Here is a 25,490-nt window from a genome sequence, read left to right as displayed (position 1 = left end):
TCATGAGAACAATATTCCAAGGCCATCATGGAAAAAGTCACTCTTCATAGAGTCTTTTTAAATACAGTGTTAATTTTCAGAAAATTTCCAGTCCTGTGAGCTACAGCATGACAAATCTGCTCTATTTTTCCTAGTTGCCCAAGTGCCATAGCCATATTTTCCCACTCCATGTAAAGGTTAATTTCTTAAAGAGATAGTGTTTATTCAAGACACATATTGTTTCCTCCTATCTAGGCTACATAAAAGCACAATGAGCTCTGCTGTTGGAGAGCAATTATTTAACAAACTTTTTATTATATATGAAGGAGAGAGTTAATGTGAGACAAGATGCAACTAGGAACCTCTTCAAAGCATAAAACGCAGGGTAAAGAATGAGTGAAAGTAATGATAATATATGCAGTAAGAAAAAGCAGAGAAGACTGGGTAAGAATACATCCAGGAGTGAAGCTTGTAAGGAAAGACAAGCGTAGAAATTTAAGAAGAGAGGAGCTCACAGTAGTAATAATAGAATTTTAATTATCTTTAAGAGATTATTGAATCCCTTAATTGTTCAGCGGCAGAAATGAAGAGTTACAACACAGATGCATCCATAACAAGTCTGACAACCAGCATCCCTGAAAACAGTCTGCTTGCAGGAGAAAGTACTGATTTCATCATGCCATCCACTTTGCTTTGCCAGACTGCTTATCAACAGGGGCCAAAGGCAACATACCAAACCATAAAAGAAACCTCCTTAGATATTCATTAGGACAAACCAGTCAGATGGAACCAGATGAGACACCACATATCTCTGATTACATAAAACATATTAAAGCAGTTTTTTCTCTTTGCTATTCAAAAGATATATATTTGTTATTAGAAGGAAAAGTAAATGCTCAAAAGGTTGGACACCCATCCAAAGGAGAAAACCAGACAGAAATAAACCTTAATACTAACAGGTAAAAGTCAAATAAAACAAATACAAAATTAATTTAAGGAATAAATTAGCTGTGGCCCTTGAAATGTTGACAGACAGTACAAAATGTGGTCAAAAAGTAAAAAGAATGCTCAGAAGAAATAAAGAACAAAGGATAAATGAAATGGAGGTGCTTAAAGAGGTTGCCATACCAGAATCTGGCTTTCTAAGAGGTGTACCAAAAGATTCAACTCATGCAGAAATGTCAGCCAAAAAGGTAATGAACAAATGAACAAAACACAATAAAATCAGCAGCCCCAGATTACATTCACATCCAAGTTCTAGAGAAACAAGTGTGAGAAACTTAAATTCTTAAATAGCTTGTAACCTCCTGCTTAAAACAGCTTGGTACCAGAGAAATGTGATGTCAATTAAAAAAAGGTCACGAGGTCTGGGATGCCCATACTTTACAAATTGGTAGAGACTGTTAATAGAAATTATTATAAAAATTCATAAATAGTCCAAAATTAGTGAACTTAAGTAGTTATGATATATTGGGTAGGAGCCAAACTTGTGCTTCTCAAGTCTCTATTTTCTTAAGGTATCAAAACCACATGGACAAGGAAAATTCAAGTGACAGACACTGCTCAACTCACCTACAGGTATTTGGGAAGGTTTTCAAAGGCATAAAACCCCCTGAATTACCACAGAATGAGAAAAGATACACGAGTGGATAAACAGCAGGCCAAGATACAAAGAAGAGGACAGGAATAAATGATGAATACCATTAAGTGAAGTCACCTGAGAGGTGCACAGAAATGTGTGTTCTGACCTGTGTTGTTCATATTCCTGCGTGATATGCAAAAATAAGCAAAGGAAGATGGAAAGGTTTGTTAATGTTAACAATTTAGTCAGGGAAGGAAAAATAAGGCATAATTACAAGGAACTGCAGATAGCTCTTACAGTTCTAGGAGACTGGGAGGTAACATACCAGGTGAGAAGTCAATATTGGCAAACATGAAAGGAGAAATATGTGAGGAAAAAGACATAATTTTACTACCATAAAAACCAGGCTCTGAAAAACAGATAGAAAAGAGGTGTTGGTGCTAAAATGACACTGTAACTAGCCTTCATCTGTACGCAAAAAACAAGATCAGATGTTGTTAAAAGCAGAACAAAGAGTAAATCAGACAGTATCACTACATCACCACATAAATGCATGGTAAATGCATCATGAGTAACAGCCATCTCCTTGACCCAGAAGGAAAATCAAAGAAACAATAAAGGGAGAAAGAAGCAGGACAAGGACGATCACGAAAATTGAGAGGTTCTGGACAGAGAAGGAGAACAGAGCAAGAGAAAAGGTGACGAAAGAGACATGAAGAGGTCCATAAAACAAAGGTTATAGAAGGGATCAGCAGATTAACTATTTGCTGCCTCTCTTCATACAATAGGTAGAGGGTAACAACTTGAGCTAGGAGGAGGCAGGAATGCAAAAAGCCAGCAGTTTGTTATTAACACCACACATGTGTGATCCCTTGCCACAGAATTTTAAGATGTTATGAGGTTGATTCAAAAAGCAAGCAAAGGAAGAAAAGAAGGAAAGCCAGGTAAGATTACTTTACAGAAATGTACCAGTACAGGAAACAGAAATTCTTGAGGATAGTAGAACATACAATGGAAACATGACTGCACACTTTTCCACAGGCAACCACTACTACCTATTGATACAGACATGATAGTGGGCTAAATGAATGCAGAGTTTTACCAAGTTTAAAGGAATAATTACAAGTATTACTCAAAAGACAAGAGTATGGAGCTTACTATTTTTATTTAGCTGTTCATTTTGTAACTGATCAAGTAGCAGTATTTATCTGGGCTATTAAATCTCAGCTCCTTCCAAACCCACGTATTTCTATCTACCATCTTCTCTCGAGAAAGGGAGGACTTTTTTTGTGTAAGTTCCTAACTGTAATTTCATGCTCTAATATAGAACTAGCAGCTTTCATAAATGTATAATGGAACTCAATAATAAAGCCAAATCAGACAGTGACTGTGTTTCACAGTATTTCTAGAATGCCACTTATCCCAGTTATCCAAGAACCACCTACATTAAATTCTAACCTTTCATTCCTACAAAGCAGTTGTCTTCCAGCAAAGTGCTATTATATTACACTTATATCATGCCAACTTCTCCAATCTCTTCTGTGCATTTCTCTTGTCAATATATGAGAATATTTTTTTTACAGAAAGAATATTTACTATATATCAAAATGCACATATGTATAGTTCACACAATATAGAGTATCTATATGAAATCACAAAAAAACTAATTGCCTAACAGATTTTATTTCTATGAACTTCCTATAGCACCTATACTTCTCATCTTTAAATAGTTGTTTTTCTTTCATACAGTCAAAGCTTTAATGAGAAGTGACCAGAAACAAGTACCCAGGCCCTTCTGTCTTGGCTGAAATCCACATAATGCATGACAGCACTGAAGATCCCTGGCAGGCACCTGTCAGAACCTAACATACCATAACTTAAGAGTCAGACTTAATTATCCAAAGAGACATTTAAAGAAAACCACATGAAAAATGTGACCCAAAAAGTGCGACTATCATATATATGTACTGTATTCTGTACTGTATGCAGAACTATGTAAAAATAAAGGAACGTACTGGGAAAATTCTAATTAAAAGTTCTATCTACTTCACCAGTCATCCACTTCACTTGTTATGTCTTACAATCAAAATAATTTTGTTATTAAGTTTTGCTGGTACATCAACTGCAGAACACACTACAAGGACAAGTGCAATCAGTAAGTATTTTAACAAAGCATAGCCTTCTCCATTTTCATTTCTACTGTTCCCATATAATTCTGATCAGCTGACACTCCTACAGAAAATCAGTTTTGATTTAATGATCTATAAATACAAATCAACTTCGTAAGCTTCACACATCTGGGTCGCCACATCTCTTCTCGTTATGGTTGTCACAGTGTATTGCCCCTTTTCTGTTCAGAAGAGTGGCCCACCAGCGGCAACAAAATGTCAGCTTTACTCGATTTCAGGCAAGGAAGTCACTTCTGTTCAGTTTCTGGTGCAAAACTATCAAAAACCAGAGCTAAACGAGTGACCCAGCTCACAACCTCAGCCTTTAGCTGTACCTATGCTGGTGTTCTTCTTCAGAAAGAATCCTCTGAGCCTTGCAAATGTCTGAATGCAAGCACACACACCTAGAGAATAATGATGTCTCTGGCTTTTATACTTCTGTTCCTTACTCTCATTTTTATGAATTTCATTTTAAGTTTAAGATAACACACAACAGAGACAAAGACAGTTATGCAAAAAACTTTGCGAGGTGGGTATATGTAATGCAAATAAGTTAGTTTTTGGAAAAATGCTTATTAAAGATGAGCAATGTGCAAGAAAAACACATAATACAGGCAAATACAACTTGATACTTTTACTAATAAGCAAAAAAATACTTAAATACAATCAAAGAAAAAAAATATTACCTTAGTTACACCTATGTGCTGGTTTTGCATTAATTGATATTTATTAAGAAGGAAGAAACCACCCATAGAAATAATTTTTCTGAAAGAAGCTGCTGAGAACTTCCTCTATGCCTGGAAAAAAAACAATAGCTGGCTAGTTCTGAGAATAGACAACTAATAGAACCATTTAGAAATTAGGTCCGCCTCTGTGAGATCCACATTTTTAAAACCACAAGCCCGGGAACTCTTTCTCTTTGGTTCTGGCCTCGAAAGGTAATGGAGCTCTGGTGGGGCCGGCCCCACTCCCCTGCAGCCTGTGGGGCCTGGGGGAGGCCGGGCCGGACCCCAGCGGCTCCCGGGCAGGGGACAGGAGGCCGGTGGGGCCGAGGCCCAGGCTGGGCCGGGCCAGGCCATGGCTGCTGACGCCGTGCTGACACTAAACCCTCCCGGCCCACACCAACAGCCCCAGGCCGAGCCCTCCCTCCCAGAGGCTGCCAGGCAGAGGGAGGGGCCTAGCATGGCCTGAAATCCAACACCGTGACTGCAGCGGCCACTGCCTATGACCATCTGCAGGCCTGGCAAGATTTAATCCTTTTGGTGCACAGATGAGACCTGCAGACCATGATTCTCTCTAAGAGAGAAAAAAAGTGACGACACGAAAAAAGACGACATAAAGACACCAAAGTCAGTGAAAAATGAGTCAAGTCTCAGAAGGAGAATGAAGAGATGCCTAGTATTGAACCTGAAAGCTCTTCTAGTAGGCCACAGAGACGGACTATAGTACACTAAAATATCCCCTTTAATTCATAAGAAAGCATGAACTGTAGATGTGACCAGAAGTATCCATGATGAAGCAAAATAAATACTGAAGAAACTGTAATCCCATGAAAAGTTCGAACAAAGAGAAAGAGAGAGTAATAAAGACCCTTTGCCTCCAGGGAGAGAAGAAGACGACCTCTGCTCCCAGAGATAAAAGCAGAGATAAATAAAAAGAAACTCTGTTTTTAAACAGCTCTCCCTTAAAACAACACCCCATAATTTGACATGGCTCATAAACATAGCTGTAAAAAGGCTGTGAAAATAAGAAGAGTTTCATGATTGCAAATTTTTTCCTGGGCAGCTGCTATTCATAGAAATAAAAGGCCACCAAAAAACTGTTTCTTGTAGAGAAATGGCATAGCAAGAAAAAGCTCCTCTCCCTACAAGAACTGATGAAAAACTATTGTGAAGTTAATAACTATTTTAAAATCCCAAGTTTTGTCTCTATTAGAGACAGTTGTCAGTTAAGAAAGAAGTCAGGCAGGGTGAGGAAAAAAGTTCTGAAAGTTTTATTCTTATTATTCTTTTAGTCCCGTTAATAAAGTTTTCTTAATACCTTTTAAATTTTGAGCCTTGTTTTGCCCTTCTCCTAATCCACATCTCACAACAAGAAATATTTAAATAAGTACACTAGTAATTTTCACCAGTGCCAAACCCACCATATTACTTAGTACATTGGCTGGGAAACTCAAATTAACAAATCTAAAACACTACAACCTATGAAGAAGAGAAGATAAAAAAGGATGTAACATTTACATGTAAATTTCATAGTGAGATTAATGGTAACATAGCTGGAACTCAGAAGTTTCATGAAAATTGTGAAAGTTGTTATTTTTAAAGAATTTGGAAGATAGTAATAGATATTCTGACTAAAATGTGAAAGAAATCTGAATAATAATTAAAAATAGATGAATTGAAACTGGTTAATGTAAAAATAACAAAAAAACTCATTAGGGCATGCAAAATTTACTGAATAGGACAGCAAGTCTTTGATATACTACAACTGATATATCTAAACAGCAACACAACAGTCCCTTTTTCTTTTCAAATATCCTTTTATTAGACTGAGAAATGCAATACTTTAATCTGTAAATGTAATCATAGAATCAGAGAACTGTTAAGATTGGAAAAGACCTCTCAGTTTATCAAGTCCATTAACCCATCACTGCCAAGCTCACCACTAAACCATATCCCAAAGTGCCACATCCACGCACCTTTGAAGTCACACACCCTGTTGGGGTGATCACTTCATTTCCTCCCTGGGCAGTGTGGCTTGACAACCCTTTTGGGGAAGAAATTTTTCTTAATATCCAAACTAAACCTCTCCTGGTACAACTTGTGCCCATTTCCTCTTGTCCTATCACTTGTTACATTGGAGAAGAGGCTGATCCCTGCCTGGCTACATCTTCCTTCCAGGCAGCTGTAGAGAGTGATAAAGTCACCCTTGAGCCTCCTTTTCTCCAGACTGGACACCCCAGCTCCCTCAGCTATGCCTCATAGCACTTGTGCTCCAGACCTTTCACCAGCTCCACTGCCATTCTCTGGACATGCTCCAGTACCTCAAGGTCTTTCTTGCCGTGGGGGCCTCAATTATAAATGATACACATCATCTAATTTGCTGATACTGAAGGAAAAGGTATCGCTGAGGCTGAAAATGCGATGGCCCAATTCACCAGCATGACACTTCCTAACCACGGCACTCTTGTACTGTGCACAAGCAAAAGTTGCAGCTGTGGCTTGCACAAGATGCACCTGCATATAATCTGAAGATGCACTTGATGTCATGCCATAGCAATAGCCAGTATAAAGTTGAGAGCACTTGAGCCCTTTGAAGCTTTCATTCTCCAAAAGCCCTAAAAGAGATATATAACATTTGCACCACATTCAACAAATACCGATGAATGGTCAGGGGTAACATTGCCATTCAAAAACCTGTTTTGTCAGGCAACTTGGAAAGAAAAGGGAATGTGAACTCTTAGAACAACTTCTTATTTTGATATCAGTTTTCCATGCTCCTGCTATTTTTAATGATGAGTAGGTGGATTTATGTAGGATAAAAGAGTAAACCGAGTTTTAACTTGCTCTCCCCTGAAATATAATCTAAGTCTACAGAGCAGCACTGGGTCAGACAGAAATTGGGCCCCAGTGCATCTAAGAACTGAATTTCATTTGTATAAACAAACAAGCTTTATTTACAGTATTCCTTCATAAAATCCCAGGCTTCAAGTCAGCACATTCTTTAAAGACTCCATTTATGTACACTTGAATGCCTAGTTAAGCAAAAAGACAAGTAAGCTTTCCCATGGAAACTGCAGAGAGATGTTTTACTTCACACATACTTCACAAACAAGGCTGCTAACTTTCCATAATTTACTGTATTTTCTTAGGCTTGACATTGTATTTTAGGACCAAAACTTTTGGAGAAGCTGCTTATGCAGGAGGCCACACACTTATAAATAAATGACCTACAAGAGGCAAAGCTTGAGATACCAACTGAGAAGAAATGGTATCTCAGCAGCTTGTAAGAAAATTTTAATGTTAATGGTTTTCCTGTTTCTAGCTGGAGGAACAGGTTAAAATTTTGTGTTAGCTGAGAAACAAGCAATCTGGAGGCAACTGAAATCACATTATTAAATCAGGACTTGATTCATCCTTCAGAATTAAATAAAGCCAGAGGGCAAACCTTGGGCTAAGACAATAGCAAGCTTCAGTTACCAGATGCTATCTCTCAGTGAGAATTCTAAGTCAGTGGGCTGCAATGGAGCCCAGTGATTTTGAAATCTGCCTAAGAGGACACAGTAAGGAGGCTTGACTTCATGGACTTTATCAGACAGATATAAATTGGTTCAATAACTTCAGCAAGAACATGGGCAGTTTTTCTCTCTGAGTAAAAATGATCCAGCTAAACTGATAATCTGATATGAGAATTTGCCTTTTAGATTTAGGTGATATGTCTCTCGGTGTGAATGCATACAATCTACTTTTATATGTATGCATTTTAGGGAACTGACTTTGCTCTTACCTATAGTAACTACTGACTATCTCAAGGCTACAGCAAAGGGTTAAGTCCTAACTTCAAAAGAGATGCCTACTTCTGCTGAGGGCCACAGAGATAAGCATGGATACCAAGACTTTCAAGTTGAGTCCCTGCACTGAAGGAACTGGATGGGCTTACCTGCTTGAAAAAAAATTGACAACCCACACCAAAACAACCTTGGGAGAAGGCTGGGCACACAATCAAAGTCCCTTTGGAATGAACTTAAGACAGCTCTGCCCATGAATAAGCAGGCTGTGTTGAGTTGCTGAAAACAGAGGCAGGGCTTGCCAAAATTGAGGATGATGAAATCTAGAAGCATCATTTCAAACTTTATGATGCTTCTACAGTTGGTGCAAGAGCAAGCAAAAGCTATCCCTGATGGTGTCTTTAGCCCCAGTGAGGAAGACAGTGTACACTGACCCCTGAAGTCTGAGAAGAAGGATGGATTGATATACTGGAATATCAAGTGGGAGATCTTGTGGCCCTAGAGCAACAGCCAGGAAGATAAACAGAGATGTTTTGTCTTAAAGAATGCTGAGCACCTGGAAGACCATTTTGCTCAGAGGAAAAAAGACTATAGATAAGCAAAACCTAATTGACAGTATTTAGAAACACAAACAAGTTGTCTCTGATTTAACCAGGGGTTCTTTTTTTCTGTTTTTATTTGGGAAGTTTTCATGTGTTATTTGAACTAATATGTCTCATTGGAATGCTTTCCTACATACCAACACATATTCCCATATAATTGGTCCATAACATGTCTATGGTAAAAGTAAAGTAGAATAAGAAGTTATTGGTTATGTTGAAACACACTAACCCATTCTAAGAAGCCCTAGCAAATATTTTAAACATTGTTTACATAAGATGCTGAATTGTGTTAAAATTCTTCCTTAAAATACACTCACATGTATCATAACATCATACTTTTCTTGATACAGATTTATTTATGGTATCTCAGGAATCACTAGCTGTTCCTGCAAGCAAAGCGCTTTTAACTGGAGCAGTTTCTCTGTCTCTTTGCAGCTCAATGATTGCTATTTCAGACATCTCAGCACACAGACTTCCCCCACTTCTCATCATCCTTCTCATATTACGTATCCAGTGTAAAATTTAAATGCAGAGGCTCAAACGTAAGAGTGAATAACCTCACCAAACATACATGTGATAGTAAGTGTACACATTTAGTGCTTTTAAAGAGAACTGTTGTAATACTTCTAAATTTCAAGTGCAGGGCAGAGAAGTCCATTTGTATACACCCACTCATAAGCGAATGCACTTAGCAGACAGCACATAGGTACTTATAAGCTTTCAGATACAGAAGAAATGCATTTTGTAGTATGGTCATAAAAAGCCACAGTAATGCTTCCAGTTATTGTTCTTCTTATTTTTCTTTTTTTTTTTTAATAAACAAAATATTCATAATATCCTGCTAGAGGAAAGAAGAAAGTCCATACACAGAAAAAAAATCATAGTTGATCAAGAAATGGTGCTCCTATAAACATAGGTATGGTGGCAAAACCAAATACTACCAAATTTTTTTTTATTACAATGTATATTAAAATCCCAAATCAAATGTTACTTGATGTTTCCACAGAATTCAAATTAGTATAAAAATCTACAAATGCATCAGTCAATTGTTGTTTGCTTCCATCATTTCCAAATTACAGTCTCTGACCATGCCACTCATTTGATTTACTCAACTTGAACTATTTTTGTTTCAACTCTTTATGCATGTTTGCTGATTGAATTTAATCTTCTGACTGTCATTCAAAATGTTCATCCCAATACGCCTTGTAATTTATGCAGTTTGATGCTTTTACATGCTGAACAACTTATAATCAGCCTGCTTAAATCTCTTGCTGTTTCTAACATTTTTACAGTTTGCAAAACCAAAACACTACAGCAAGCCTGCTGTCTGTACCTCCCTATTCAGGTAAAATCTGTTCTGTTTCATGAGAAGACAAGGACAATAGCTCTGGAGACACTACTGCCTATGGCAGCTTGCCCTTGCAACAGAATCTCTGTAAGGCTGCCCTGTTATCATTATCTAAAGGGGAACACAGACTGAAGTGATCTCTCCTCAGCCCAAAGTAAGGGCTGCAGAAAAAATGCAGAGGAAGTAGAGAGCAATTCTCTATTTCCATCCAACAAAAAAGCAGTAAAGCAAGAAATACTCAGATCTTCAGTTAACTTTCTCAAGATCTAACATGCCTTCTCAAGATCTGATAGGGCTGCATCCTATGCTGGGATGGTGGTTTGTTCTACCTCCTCTTGTTCTTCCATGTCTTTTCATTACAGCTTAATTCCAGATATTTCAGGTTTTTCTTCACTGGTTTCTCCATCTGACATGCTTCCCTTCAGGGTCCCCTCAACACCTATATAACCCCAGGGAGTTACCTTGTCTGACAGCTACCATGCAGGTTACTACTGCTGGGGGCTATCTCGTCTACTTAGACTGGAAGTTCTCTGGAGCAGAGACTGTCACAACTCCATGCCATACAAAGCCTAGCAGAAAGAGCCTTCTTTTGTTCAGTACTCTGCACTAATTATTAAACTTATGCAATAAGCATAATTAGTAAGTATCTGTCTACACTCATCTACAGAAATGCCAGGAATATATGAGAACAAGAACAGGTTCAGCTTTTGTAATGCTGAAAATGTACAGCTATATCCATGAAATTTCTACCCACCAAAGACCATGAAACAAATGGAATGCTTAGCTGGAAACAGCAATCTGACTTACTTTGCTCTCTTGGCCATTTCATTGCCATCCCATCGGGGGCTGTATGGGTAATTCTTCTGGGCCTGGGAGTACAGCTGACCACTGTTAGTGAAGTGGTAGACGGACTGAAATGTTAGGGTTGGTTGATCTCGAGGAAAGTACAGGGGTAGGTCAACTGCAATTCAAAAAGAAAAAAAGAACTATCAAAATATACCAGTGTATTTTTACCTTTCTTCTTATTGGGAATGTATCAGACCATTCTGTTGGCTTAAAGGTGTCAGAAAAGGAGAAACTGATGGCTAGTTCTAAAACATCCTTCTGCATATCTTGTAAGTAATGATTCCAAGCTATTGCTATATGGGACACTTTGCTTTACCAAAACACTTTTGTAAAGTACATGATTTTGAAAAAGTTTAGCTAGTGTATTGCTATGTTAATCATAAAATCTCCACCAGAATTATTTAGTTATTAAAAAAAATAACTTTTATAGTGAAATTTTTGCTTTCAAAAATTCACAAAATACATTCTGTTATGCTTTCTGTTAAAAAAACCCCATTTATCTTTATCTGCTTTAACCAATATATTTTAGTGTCCTCATGGACATCAAAAGCATTACCATCCTCATTTTACAGCTGCCTGTGTCCTAAAGTGGTCAAATTATTTGATATAGAATACAGAAAGATTCAGTCATATGAGCTGGAAAAGATTTCAACTTGCTGTCATCTGCTAGACAAGAAAACACCCACAAAACTAAAACATACTGCAAAGTCATTAATACCCAAAATATCCCACTAAAAATATAAATCAGAACCTCTTAGTTCCCTTTGCTTATCACTGTCTCATGATCAGCTCGGTTGGGTGAACAATAGAATAGTCTATACAGTTAGAAACTGTATGTTTTCATGGTCAGAACTAGGTTTTAATTTTTTCATTGTTAGAATTTTAGCTTGTATTTTCTTGGTCTACTTCTTATTTCAGGAGGCTCCAGAAATCTGTAGTTAAACTGAGTTATGACAACAGACTTGAATTACTAATATGAAATGTCTAATCTAACACCCAAATTAAAAAAAGAATATTAATTTCTTTTAAAGGTGTAGGCTTCATTTATAAAGCACTTAAAACTGTACTTTTTGCTATTCTCCAAATCACATTTTTTGAATTCTGTACCGTGCAAAAACACTGCAATGAAATTGTATTTGGAATACCTCCAGAGATTCCAGAACTTCCTATGAAATCTCTGCTAACAGTCTGAGGAATCAATGTAAGACAGGTTTTATTTTCCAGATTCCATGCTACCATCCTGCTAGTTCTTTCATTTTTCAATTTATCTAATTACATCTAAATACTCAGATGTACATTAGCTACACCGTATCTCCCTTTTTCTCTAAACTACCCTCCAAGTTCTAGAAGTAAAAGCATTTGTAGCCATGAAGCAAACTAAATCAAATGCGCTATTTCAGCCATAGTCCCAAAATAAAACAAAGCCTCCCATGGAGGACAGTGCTTGCTCAGTTTGTGACCCAGTGTCTGAGCCACACGTGACAACTCCCAGAGTCTGGGTGACTCAACCCACAAAGCAGCTTGCAGCAGATATTTAAGTGGTAATGACATGGGCAGAGTTCTGCTAATTTGAGGGCAGATCACTGCTTTAACAAAGGTTAGATTCAAAGATTGCTCTGTTGAATTCCTCTTTATAATGTGATTACTAAATAACAACCCTGAAAAACATTGGCGTAACTTGGCCATTTATCAGCAAGCAAACCGTCTCCTCCCCTCACAAATGGTGTGTGTGCCTCAGTCTCTGAAGGACATGGAAAAGGGTAAAGAAATAAGAAGACTGATTCTCTGTTTTAATCTCATAAATATGCTACATCTATGAGTGCTAAAACTGTTTCGCTAGTGTATCTTTTTAATTCTTAAGTACCAACTCCTTAAGAGAAACCAAGTCTATATACTTTTGTATTTTATCACCATGGAAGGGGAATAACAAACTTTACCAAAGCATTCTAATAATAGTTCAGTCCTTGTACTCAACTTTTTAGTAGGGAATTTCTAACTTCCATGAACTTCCCCTTCAAAATTGCAATCTACATAACACACACAAGAAGCAACAGTTTTTTTCCCTGTTACTTAAAACTAAAGGTGGGCTCTTAGGACAAAGTATCTAGCACTAGAAATGTTGTTTAAAATGGATAATCCAAGGGCAGTGCTCTCACTAGAGTGACACCTGCATTTGTTATGAGAAGGTACCACCAAAATATGCTCTATTAAACAAAAACTGTATAGGAATTTTCAGGAATTACTTACATTAAAAACTGATCACATAAATCAGATAATCAAACTAGATTCAAAATTGTGTATCCCACATCTGGACAACAGCAATATTATCCTGAACTGCAAGTAGAGTTTTGAAAAATTTAAACTGCCTTTGATTTATAATAATACCCTTCACCCAAAATCGCCAAAATTCCAGTTTTCTATACCAAGTGTTTCCTTAATATAAGATGTGGATGACTCCAGACCAAGTGAAAAAACTTGTCCCTAATTCTGGAACACAACCACACCTAAAAGGCCAGTAAACAGGAAATAGCCTTGAGTTTAAAGTGTTCTACATATCTCAAGGTAGCCAGCTATTATTTCAGCAATAGGAAAGGAAGGCAACAACTTGCTTCCGTCCCAGTGGATGCCCATGCATTGTCACTGTTAGTGCACAGAATGAAAAAAATAAGCAAATGCCACTGGTAACTAATGCTGGCAAGGTGTGTTGGACATGAAAGGTCAAAATCTGCTCATAATCAAACATGGTTTGCTAAAGAAAATTTTTCTTTTTTCCTGGTCATGTGCAGGCAGTCTGACTCTCAAGCTGTACATTAATACAAAATCAGATCTGCCTTCATGCAATATCTAAGGTGACAAAGGTGTTACTGTAATTACATGCAAGACAACATTCACACTTTGCCATGAAAAAATGCATCATAGTTAAGAACAACAAATCAGTTTTGTAAACTAACAACTGAACTAGGCAAACTGTAAAAGCTTGTGTTGGTTTGTCATGCTAGTTTCCTACGAACTACAAAAATGTATTCATGTTGAATACAAGTACTATTTCCAAATAACAGCTGACTCACAAAGTACACTGGTAATATGTCTGCAGAAAATAAGCAGATGACTCATGTCTGTAAATTCCTGAAAGTTCCAATAGACCCCTTGCTTAGTCATCTTTTGCTTGGATGCTGGGTTCATGAGCTCTGTAAACTATAATGAGAGATCTAGCTCTTAGTAGGACTCTCTCTCCCTTTTTCACTCTCTTCTAAACAGTGCAAATTATCTCCCTAAAAATAACTTCATCTGCGTAAATGAGTCACTTCAACTAGCAAGCTTATACAAGTCATGCAGTTAAGCAGTAATATTTGGTTATGAAGGTAAAAATGCTGCTGTCAAACTCGAGATTTAAAATGAAAATTATGTCAGAGGAAGTCCCATTTACCCCTTCTCTCACAGAAATAGAAACATTTCCTTTGGAAAATTTAAACAATTAGCTCATTCAGGAAAGTAAAGCTTTCTAATTTAGTTCTATGCTCGAAGTAATTTAAATCTGATGATTTCTTACTCTGGCTCTCCTAAGCATCACACTGTTAATGTAAGAAGAATTCAAAGAAGCAGACTGGAGAAAGAATCCAGTAAAACACTGCTTTCTCCTACATTACAATTTACAGATCATTTTTTAGACAGCTATAGTATGGGGAAAATCATGTCTTTGTGAAAGCTCTACATGAGCAGAACTTGGAGGGCTGTTTATGGGTAATTAAGCATTGAGTAAATTCTTCACTGATTGAACCCTAATTTTCCCACACAGTTCATAAGAAAGCAAAAGAAAAAGAGAAAAAGAAAAGGAAAAGCAAGTGCTTGTTGAGAATGAGTCATGTTGTAAAGAAACTTAATTACAGTTTATAAATAGTTGAAGTTGCTCTCTTTTTGAAACATAAGAAACTATCAAAAGTAACACACAAATTTGCTTTTCTTGACTTAGTATTTAATGTGTACACACATGCAAAACATAATTATCTTAAAGCCAAAATCTGTGTTTATTAATAACTAGTGAACTGTGCAGTGCATCTGTGAGGTTGAATTGTTCATCTTCTTAAAAAACAGCAATCTGAGGCCTGGAACAGGTTACCTGGTTTGTTAAGCTTATGTCAACAACAGAATTGATTTTGACTATCCTATTAACTTCAAAATAGTACCTTTAGCATCTAATTTTACAACTCTTTCAACAAGATATGAAATGTGGAAGGAATGTCTCAGAAAAAGCCATGTACCAATGCTGCTACAGGTTTTCTGAAGGAAAAAAGGCTTTGAAGAAAAGGGCAAGTTTACCACAGTGCCCTCCTTTCCACTTGTAAGCACTGGAGAAGAGATGGGAAAAGAAAACCATCCTTGAAATGCATGGTGACCATTAATATATTTCAAAGCACATAGATGGTAAGATGTAAAAAATTTTCCATATACTGTTACCTGGTTCTAGGGTAAAGGTTTATCCTTTGTATGGCACTGGATGAATCTAGATGTTTGTTTTCACAAAAGCCAACATTTACTCACTGAATTAATAACTTAAGTACTTGGATGCTACCATACTGGTTATCTTACTAATCTTTGGGATGCTTGATTCCACAGCAGTTTATTGCACCTGAAATTTGTTTTGCACACATGAACACTGGGTGATCTGGATATTTTACTGTTGAGATTTTTACTCTGACAAGATTTCATGACTTACAGAACCTTCGTTCAATCTGTACTTGCTTTATGGAACAGCCTTCAAACAGAAGATAACACAGTAGAGTTTCCAGTTCTAAATGGTCCTAGGCTGCACAGAATGATGAACAGACACACTGTTCTGGCTTCTCTGACAGACCCTCTCCTTCTACATTTATTTACTGTACAACACTGAAGTCTTGCTTCAATTAAATGTGTTCATTTCTGCATGAGCTTTTCAATGTGATGAGTCAAAGCATCATAAGAATGTTAGCAACATAAAATATTTAAAAATATTTTGTGTTTCACAGCACACTTATGAGAGGTTCTTTAGGGATTCCAGATCAAGAATGAAGGAACAAGCAAAGAACAGTCAACCTGCCTAGTGATGCTAAGTACCAGCCTGTGGGATGCAATTCTTCTGAGACTTACTAGTAGATAATACTTTATATAGCCAAACACAAGTCATTCCAGTGCTGGCTACCATAGCATATGCTTCAGAATCAATGATTACTAGACATATCAGAGGTTTTGTTTAAATTATTTCACCAGAAAACCAAGAAGGATATGCCAAACTAAAATTTCCGGAGAACACTGAAGAATCTTAGCCTGATACTAGCTGTTCTCTTCCCAAAATTCCCTGACTCACTCCTCACTTATCATCCAGCTTTGGTGAGAGACTGCCTCTGCACTCAAGTACTTCTGATGAAGTAAGTAATGGAAACAGGAAACACATATTCCAGGCTCCAGAACTGCATTTCTGTCTCTTATTAGTACATATTCATCATCTTTCTGCCTGTTCTTTTTTTGGTTCACTGAATTTCACATTCTCTCTGCCTTACTTGCAATTGAGCTCACACTGCCGGGAAAAACAGTCGATTTTAATGCACAGCCTCAAACTGAAAAGTTCTTTGAACTCAGAGCTCTGCAGTTTTCCTGTGATGAAGTGGATGAGACCCATGTGAATTTACAGTGCAACTTGATGGCAATACATATACCATATTATACAGTATCACTTACACATCTCGCCCTATTTTAAAAGAAAATTTCTACTAGATTTTTTTACACGAGTTTCCTATGAGAATGCTGATTAAGACAGCCTGAACAATGGGTGAAAAATCTTTACCTAACTTCAAGGAAAAAGAGCTTTCCTCAGTTTTTACATAAAAATTCCAGTGCAGAAGGCCTTTCAGGAATCATATTGATCCTGGTTCCTATGGAAAACCTGAATAGATTTAGCCACAAGCATTTTGGGGGCTGAAGTGTCTAGCACAAAGCTCCTCAGGACAGGATTTCAGGCTACTTTTCCTACTAAATCTTTCCTGGAGTTGTGTGTGCTGAAGGCCTTTGGCCTACATTCCACTGGCAAAAAATGAAAGGGGCAACTTGGCTTAAAACACACAGGGAATTACTGAATGCCACAGCTGTCCTGCTTTGGTGCGTGATGATTAATTCTTGCAGGAATGAGAAAGCAAGGATGACAAATAACATATCAATGGCATTAATGTGGGACTTTAGGTCAACAGATCTCAGTCACAGGAATTTGAATTTATTAAATATTATTAGGACTAACATCCCTTCTGGAAAAACAGGTTCTTTGCAGGAAGATGCCATTTTGAAATAAACATTTCAAAATTTCAAAAAAGGAAAAGCTGTTTGTGGACTTTTAGCTGAGACACTCATGGCATTCTGGGTATGCTGGTAATCACAGCTGGTTTTGAAATAACAGGTCTGCCCTTGCTATGGGAAATATTCACCCCACTGGCAAAGTCAACACTTGTATAGTAAATGAGTAAGATTATTTATGTACAAAATACTTTCTAATAAATACAATATATATTTCTAATATATAGAAACACAAGTAAATAAAAAAAAGAAGCAACTGTTTTATTTTAAGGAATATACAATACTAAACAATAAAAGACAAACCACTGTAGGCAAAATGGAAACAATGAATTGTGATGGATTAAACTTTTCCGACACATACAGAGTAGATTTGTTTATTTAGCTTTCTTTGTTTTGGTTTGTTAGTTGGTTTTGTGTTTGGGTTTCTTTAAATATAATGTAACCCATTTTTATTTGAGGAAGACTGCACAACATTTCTGTATCCACCTTGTAGTTCTCCTTCCACTGATAGTGTGAACTATAATACAATCTAGGCACCAGTGGCAACTAGATTTATGATTACAATTGTTTTGATTTTCTTTCAACATAGACATGTTATATGGTTGTAAAAATATCCCATGTCTTCATTATAACCTGTAACTTTTTTTTTAAGTATTCCATTCTTCATACAAACCAGCATTTTTAAAAAATGTGATAAAAATATTCTGAATGACTGAAGTTACAGTCACCTGCTGCAGACAGAGTATCTAACTGTTGTCTTAGTTTTACAGAGGAACTAAGTAACAGATCAAGTCAAGATAATCCTTCAAGCAGCTTCCAGCTATGTGGTCCAAGACCATGCTAAAGAACTATAACTTTTTAACAGCTTTATAACATCTCTCTTTTGAATGCCATTTCCCACCCTCCCTATGTCATACTCTTACTGGACTTCTACAGCAAGACTGGACTATCTCCTAAAAATATCCTGTGGAATATCTCACAATCCTATATTGACCCTAAAGAAATGGTATAATGGCCTTACAGGTATTTTCCTTCTCTAATTTCTTTAATCATATTTATCTTAGTTAAGAAAAAGGCTTCTTATTACCAGCTTCAGCTACTTGTACTTTGTTTTATTTTCACTTCAAATTCTCAAAGATCTTCCTTCCCTCCTCCTTCTGTTTTCATTTCCTTTTATTGTTTCTGCTGTTACAGTTTCTATAGTAACTTTTTCAAGTGCTGATGAGATTGAAGTGACTAAAAGCTGTCTCTTTTCCATCTGAATTTGTTTGAAGCTTAAATACTGTTGCAGTTGTTATGCGTGTAAAAAGCAAGCCATGCCCTTTCTGAAAGGCACTGAAAAAAATTCTCCTCTGCTTTCTGAGCAGAGATACACTGCTAATTACTGAGAACTTTTATGTTATTTTCCAACTGAACAGAAAGACTTCTAAACCATGTTTTTATCTGAAAAGCAGATATGCAGAAACTTTGTCTTCTCTCACCAACATTTCATTAAAATTATAAAGCTAGACCACCAGCCATTTTTGGTGCTTTTTTGTGAATCACCATTTGAGAATGATGGTTGTGACATTTGAGAATGATGTTGTTCCTGACAAACATCAGGAACACAACCCTAAGCTTCAGGGAGCAGACTTCAGGCTGTTCAGCAATCGTGCTCCTTCCATGGAAGACTCCTATGAGATAATGGTCTTGGTGAGAAGATAGGTTCATGATGACTTCCTCCAAGCTCAAAAACAGTCTATCTTAGTGAGCAGGAAGGCAAACAGTAGCAGCAGGAGGCCCACATCAATAAGCAAGGAACTCCTGAAAAAACTCAAATGTAAAAAGGAATCACAGGAGATGTGGACACTCCCTGAGCATGCAGAGACAGGACTGGGAATGTCAAAGCTGACCTAGAATTGAATCTGCCAAGGTGAGTTAAGGACAAGATGAGCTCCTACAGGAACAGCAAAAGGATAACTTGGGAAAATATGGGACTGCTGCTGAATGGGGCAGGGGGACTGCTGACAAAGGAGACAGAAAAGCAGCTTAAGCACTCTCTCCTTCCCCCATTTTGACATTTATGCATCTTTGTGACTAGTTTAATCTCTAAACCAAGGTGTATTCCTTATTATTCCAAAATTAATTATATTTATCTACTTTATAAAAAGTATTCAGCACTTGCCTTTGTGTACTATTGTTATATCACATATGGATTCTTAGAAAAAAATTATTTTGGTGACAAAGTAATTGTCATTGCATAGAAGGAGGAAAGAGACGGAAAAATAATTCAGAAAATGATTCTTATCATGATGCAGCTTCTTATTTCTAACTTCATATCTCTAATAATCCTATGGTGTTGTGTATCATCCTGTTTCTTTTCTAAAAGCATTGCCTGGTATTGAACTAATACTATGAATAATACTAATATTATCCATGAAATCCCCGCTCATCATCTCTTTTCTGGACTGGAAACAAGGTAATTGCTTTCTATTTGAAAGGATGGAAATGAGGAATCCTGAACTTGCTGTATTTCACACCTTTAAAGCAGTTCTCATCTTAGAGGAAAACTATCTGTGAGTTACCAAACCATGTAGACACAAACCAGACATGGAATAAGAAGAATAAGCACCACACCCTGTACTCAAGCCCTGCCCCCTGTCAATTACTTTTTGTGACCTAATTATTTCTTTTCAAAAATTGAGTGGATACCAAGTTTTATAAGCTGTCCGCTGTCTGTTCCCCATTTTCCTGCAGTTAAAAAATAGGAAACTAAAACAAGCTTATACTGAGTGACATGAAAACAAAATGAATCTAGAGAAACAGAAAAAGAGGAAAAGAAAACCACTTTTCAGATTCACCTGCATCCATTATAAATACCTATATTAGAAAAATCTCATTTGGCTCAGATACAAGTAAATAGCCAAGGCGGAATCTAAGGAACAAAATGTTTAAAATACTATTAGTGTCAAAAATAAAATTACCAGCTTTCAATAAAAATTTCAAACTAAATCAAACTTGGCAGTATCCCCTAGAAATACAGGAGAAAAATACACCATGGATGAAAATGATCAGCAAAAGACTCATTAATTTTCCATTTGCTACAATTCAGTCCTGTGATTAGCCCCTGTCTAAGCCCATGCCTAGTTTAGTGCAGAACCGTGTGCCTATGACTCAGGCTACTTTTCCATCACGCTGCCTGATCCACAGCACTGCAGTATATCTGCAGTTTTCACTGACTTCAGTAAGCAAGACACACTTCACTACGCTGGAGATGTCCCAGAGAATGCTTTGCTTTGAGTGATTGAAACAATGTACAAAGTTTGAAGAAACCCCTTCAGTTCAGGGTATATTTTGCTATAGGCAGAACATGCTTTCAGAAACTCTCAAAGACCAGATTCAAAGAAATACATGGAACAAACTAGAAGTACTGAGTCAGAGGAGAAGACTACCAAAAGAAAGACACTTCTATGCTTATTCCCAAGCATAAGATCCAAATTTTATTTTTTCTAGCCACTTTTACATCACTGGGGTTTTGTTAATCTACAGTTTCTCATTTAAGAATGAAATAACAGCCTTATAAAATATTTACAGATTGTTTTGATCAGCATTGAACTTCTCATTCTAGACTTCTGAAACATTTATTTTGTTGTGCTTGGCATTTCTACTGAACTATCCTGCTTTCCTGACAGGACCAGATATCACCTTGTTATTCACACAGCCATGTTCTCTTTTTACCTTCTTTAGTTTTCAGAGTCATAAATTCCAATTTTCATTTAAAGAACAATGAGAAGAATAAAATAACAGCACTATATAAGAAAGTTAAAACACCTCATGAGATAAAAGCTCACAGAAACAATCTAATGTAAATATTCCACTCAATACTTGTCCTTTATTTTTTACAACATGGGTCAGGCAGACAAGGTTTTTTTTTCCATAACTTTTCTTGAAAAGACTCACAAATGTGTGCAGACAGCAATATCCAAACAAGAATGCATCAGAAGCTGGTCTTGGTAACGTCCACCAAAAAACCCTGAATCCAGATGCACGTGTCCACCCAAAGCCTGACATTCACAGGTAATGCTTTAGGTCCCTTGTTTGCTTGTCACTTCTTTTTCAAAACTTTCTTCTTGCTGGGATATTTATTCTGGATGGATGCTGTTTCTGATCTATCCTCTACCAGAGACAATCACCTAACTGCACAAACAAGTTAAAGGGTGGACATAAAGCTACTTAAGCTGGCATTCCCAAAGCAAGAATGATCATCAATTAAACTCGAGCTTTTACATGACTAGCAGTTCGGAACTCCTGGGTCAGTGGCATTATCCACACAGAAACTGAAATCCGTTACAGTCAGCCAAGGTCACTTGCAGCAAATGTTCCCAACCAACTTCACCGTGACTGAGATCCCAAACAAACTGGAAATATAAATGCTAGCAGCCTTCAATATTCCCCACACCCTAAAATACTGTTCAGTGAAACAAATTCTTTTTAGTTTAATGTTTGTCCTTTTCAAGAAATCTTAAACAACCACTAACACAAGCAGTATTTCATTTGCTACTGCAAGCTGGTCCAACTTCTGTCCATCTCCTTAGTGCTCATAAACTAAATATCTTGCAAGATAAAAATTAATCTCTGAAAAGCCCAAATACAGGTTGCTTCAGAGTTCTACTCATGTGTTTATAAAAATAACACTATTTAATTCTTAATTATGCACAGATAATGTAACTTATGTTTTTATCTAATATTGGTTGGTTATTGCATCAATGGCCAGAATTGATCTTAAAGGTCTTTTCCAACCTAAATGATAATTTATAAGTAATATAAATAAATAAAATAATAATATAATATAACATAATATAATAACATCATATAATTATACTAAATTACATTATTAGTGTAATAGATTAAACAATAAATATAATATTTAATAATTCCATATTATGACATGAAATAATTATATAATTATATAATATATAATATATAATATTATAATAGTAATATAAATTAATAAAGTAATTTATTTCTATATGGTATAAATACATAAATTATAAATACATAAATTGTATACGGGAACAAGAATACAAGGAAATATCTGTCTCCAAAAACTAATCATAGCTGGGTTATAAACAAGAAGAGAAAGTCTATTGAAAAGTGAGCAGTCTATTGAGGTTTACTTACAAAACTTCATACTGATACTTACTTATAAATAAAGTAAGTAAGCCTGATTAATGATTTCCTTTCCCATGTGGACGTATTAACTTCTCTAAATGTTTATTTCTTCTGTCTTATATTTGAAAGCAGTTAATTAATTCTTAAAAACTAAACCACTAAAGAAACAGTTCCTTTGACTAGTCTTTGATCTAATATAATAACTTCTGCAGCTTCATTAATCTAATGATCAAGTCTGCAACTAGGTAGCTCCTTGGTGATTTAAGGTAGAGTGTGTAGACTCAGCTCTTCGATCTGTAACTACAGCACAGTCTTTTTTTTTAGCATATGAATTTGTTCAATGTTTATTTGGCTTCAGCAATTCAGAACTATTTTTCTGTTTCTCTCCTCTTTAACCCACTTAACTCAATAAAACTATTTTGAATAATTTCAACTTGCTTCTAATGTTTTTTGCTTCCTAGTGTCCAAAGAATTTTGTAACTCTCAATGCAAACAGTTATAAAACAATGCCAAAGTTATTTTGGAAACCTATGAATCCATCTTCTAAAGGCAATATGACTCATGTTAGGGTCTTTAACTCTCACCTAAATCTTAATCTCAAACCTAAAATTTTAACCAAAATTTACTATGGTTCCTTTAATTTGATTTGCCACAGTGTTTGCTGACCTATTTATTCTCCTCTGAATACTTTATCTACATGCTATATTAAATATATAAAGTAGAATAGTTTTCCACTTATTGCTATCTCTCCCAGACATTTTACATAGTTATGTCAGTGGGTAGGAGATGAAAGCCCACATTACTTCACTCAGGAAACAAAGCGCAGGTTTTGGTCCTTTCATTGCAATATCCTTCAGTGCATGGACCAGAAATACTTTTGCATTGAATTGTTCAACAAGTGAGTGATGCAATGGCTTACACAGGTAAGCCAGTGTATGACTTCTAAGGCCGCAGGGTTAATACACAGTGATAAACTATTCATTTCTAATTGTAGCTTTCATGACAGTTTAATTGAATACCACAAATATTACACAGTTAGAATCTGCTCTGTTATTTAGCAAAAATTTGAATTTTGAGTCACCTGAAATCTAAGTAATTCAACATGTATTAAGGTATATTATCTCACAGAACAAATAAAATCCACAGGAATTTTTACATTGATTAAATTAAGTCAAATATACTGGGGAGTAAGAAAGGTAGGACGTCTTCAGGAAGGCTGTACATAAAGAAGTGTTGTCTCACAGAAGACAATTGTCCAGTGACCAGTCCTCCACTGTAGTTGAAATGTAAGTAAAGACTTCATGAGGATATTTTTCCCAAAGATACCACTTCAATTCTATTTTTGCCCCCAACATAAATTATAATAACATGATGGAAGTGTTTTAATTTCAGGTTCGAATTTTCTAGACCTCTTAAAATCATTAATGTGTGGTAAGGTAATCTTAGGACAGAAAGAAAGGGATTAATGAGACCATTTTTTATGATCTCCAATACAATACAGTGTGAAGGACTTCTCCAAACAACAGCAATCCCAACTTTCCGTGTTAAGAACTCTGGGACAAATTTCTATGATGTCATTAAGACAGCATTAATTTTCCACATGAAAAGATAGCCCACAACAAAAAATTATGTAATATGAAAGACTCCAGCGCTAGAATGCTATTGAATACCAATGCTGCAGCTGCCCATATTGTAATGTAATAACTTCAAACATAAGTAAGAAGTGTAACGATCAAATCTAAAGAGTTACATGACTGAATTTCCCCAGATCAAAATATCTTTCATCCCTGTGAATTTCACCTTACCACAAGAAAAAAGAGAAATTGAAACTCAAGGGAATATATAAAAGGCAGCATCAAAGCCACATTTACCAATTTCCACATGGAGTAATTCCTATATATTTAAATTAAGAATGTCTTTTTCATAGTAATACAATCTTTATTTTAAAATTTTAAATGACAGAAAACCTAGCTATGTTGTTAGGACAGTTTTGCCTACAGTTTCATTCTAGGAATAAATTTTGGATCCTAATGACAATATGTTGTTAATTCTTATGTGATATATTTTCTCTACATAAAATGTCTTTACAGTTGTTATCAATGCATTAATTCCTGACAGTTACAGATGATTTTAGGTACTCCTGGGTTGAGTATAATAACAGTCCTCATCACTTACACTTTTGAAAAGCCAAGTTAAAACAGTGAATTTAATCTTGAGTCAAATTAACACAAATTACCCTTCTGGCGTTCTCTAAAGAAACACCCTTCTGGCGTTCTCTAAAGCCAACATTGCACTCCTGGTATGCATCCTCTCCTCTCCTCTAGATACAATTGAGATTTTGTGTATTCTAAGTCACATTAAAAATAGATTAAGCACTGGATAAAAATAGATAAAACTTTTAAATTGTTTCCTGTAATTGTACATTTTCCCTTTTGAACTTGTATCTTCAGAGGATAGACATTTATGCCTGAGGCGAAGTGTTACTCACTGTGAACAAGGAAGCAAAAATCTTTCCACATCAGCAACAGAGTAAGCTTTGTGAATCCTTCTGCATCATATTCCACTACACCACTATCAACAAAAACAAAAACAAAAAACCAAAAAAATTAATACAATTTTTACCTTCAAATTCTGGATGATGAATATGCAAATTTTGTAATACAGGGATTGTTATTTTTGTTTTTTTGTTCAGAAACTTCCAGGATTTGCTTTTTTATTAACAGTTACAATTTTCTAGGTAATTGTAAATTAGATTACACTTTTAATCTTAGTAATTGTTTAAATTATGTTGTAGTATTGCAAGTTTTTACCCAAAGAATGGCCATTTTCTGTTTAAAATACACATCTGAATGAAAGGAGACCTGTTACCACATCTGTACTCCTAAACTGATAAAAACTGTAGACACACATATTCCCTGTACCTTACTCAAATTAAGATTATTTTTCATTTCTGCAGTGAGTGAGAGGGTAAAACTGACAGTAAGCAGGC

At 36.1% G+C, this 25,490-nt stretch overlaps 1 protein-coding gene across 3 annotated transcripts in view; it reads right to left on the bottom strand.

The window, feature by feature from the left end:
• The window catches only part of BABAM2 (BRISC and BRCA1 A complex member 2), a 178,190-nt gene that overhangs the window by 20,922 nt on the left and 131,778 nt on the right, over positions 1 to 25,490 (bottom strand). For 2 of the 3 annotated variants that reach the window (XM_015620717.1, XM_015620719.1), the window contains 2 exons: positions 24,990 to 25,072; positions 10,994 to 11,147 (listed from right to left, as the gene is read on the bottom strand). In XM_015620717.1, coding sequence (XP_015476203.1) covers positions 10,994 to 11,147; positions 24,990 to 25,072 — 237 coding nt within the window. Of the gene's footprint in view, positions 1 to 10,993; positions 11,148 to 22,381; positions 23,775 to 24,989; positions 25,073 to 25,490 lie in introns of those variants that run through there. The other variant, XM_015620718.3, reaches the window with a different exon arrangement.

This window comes from Parus major, chromosome 3 (assembly GCF_001522545.3).
Source record: "Parus major isolate Abel chromosome 3, Parus_major1.1, whole genome shotgun sequence".
Classification (NCBI taxonomy): domain Eukaryota; kingdom Metazoa; phylum Chordata; class Aves; order Passeriformes; family Paridae; genus Parus; species Parus major.
Note: the sequence above shows the minus strand (reverse complement) of the source record. Positions and strands in the feature narration are given on the sequence as shown.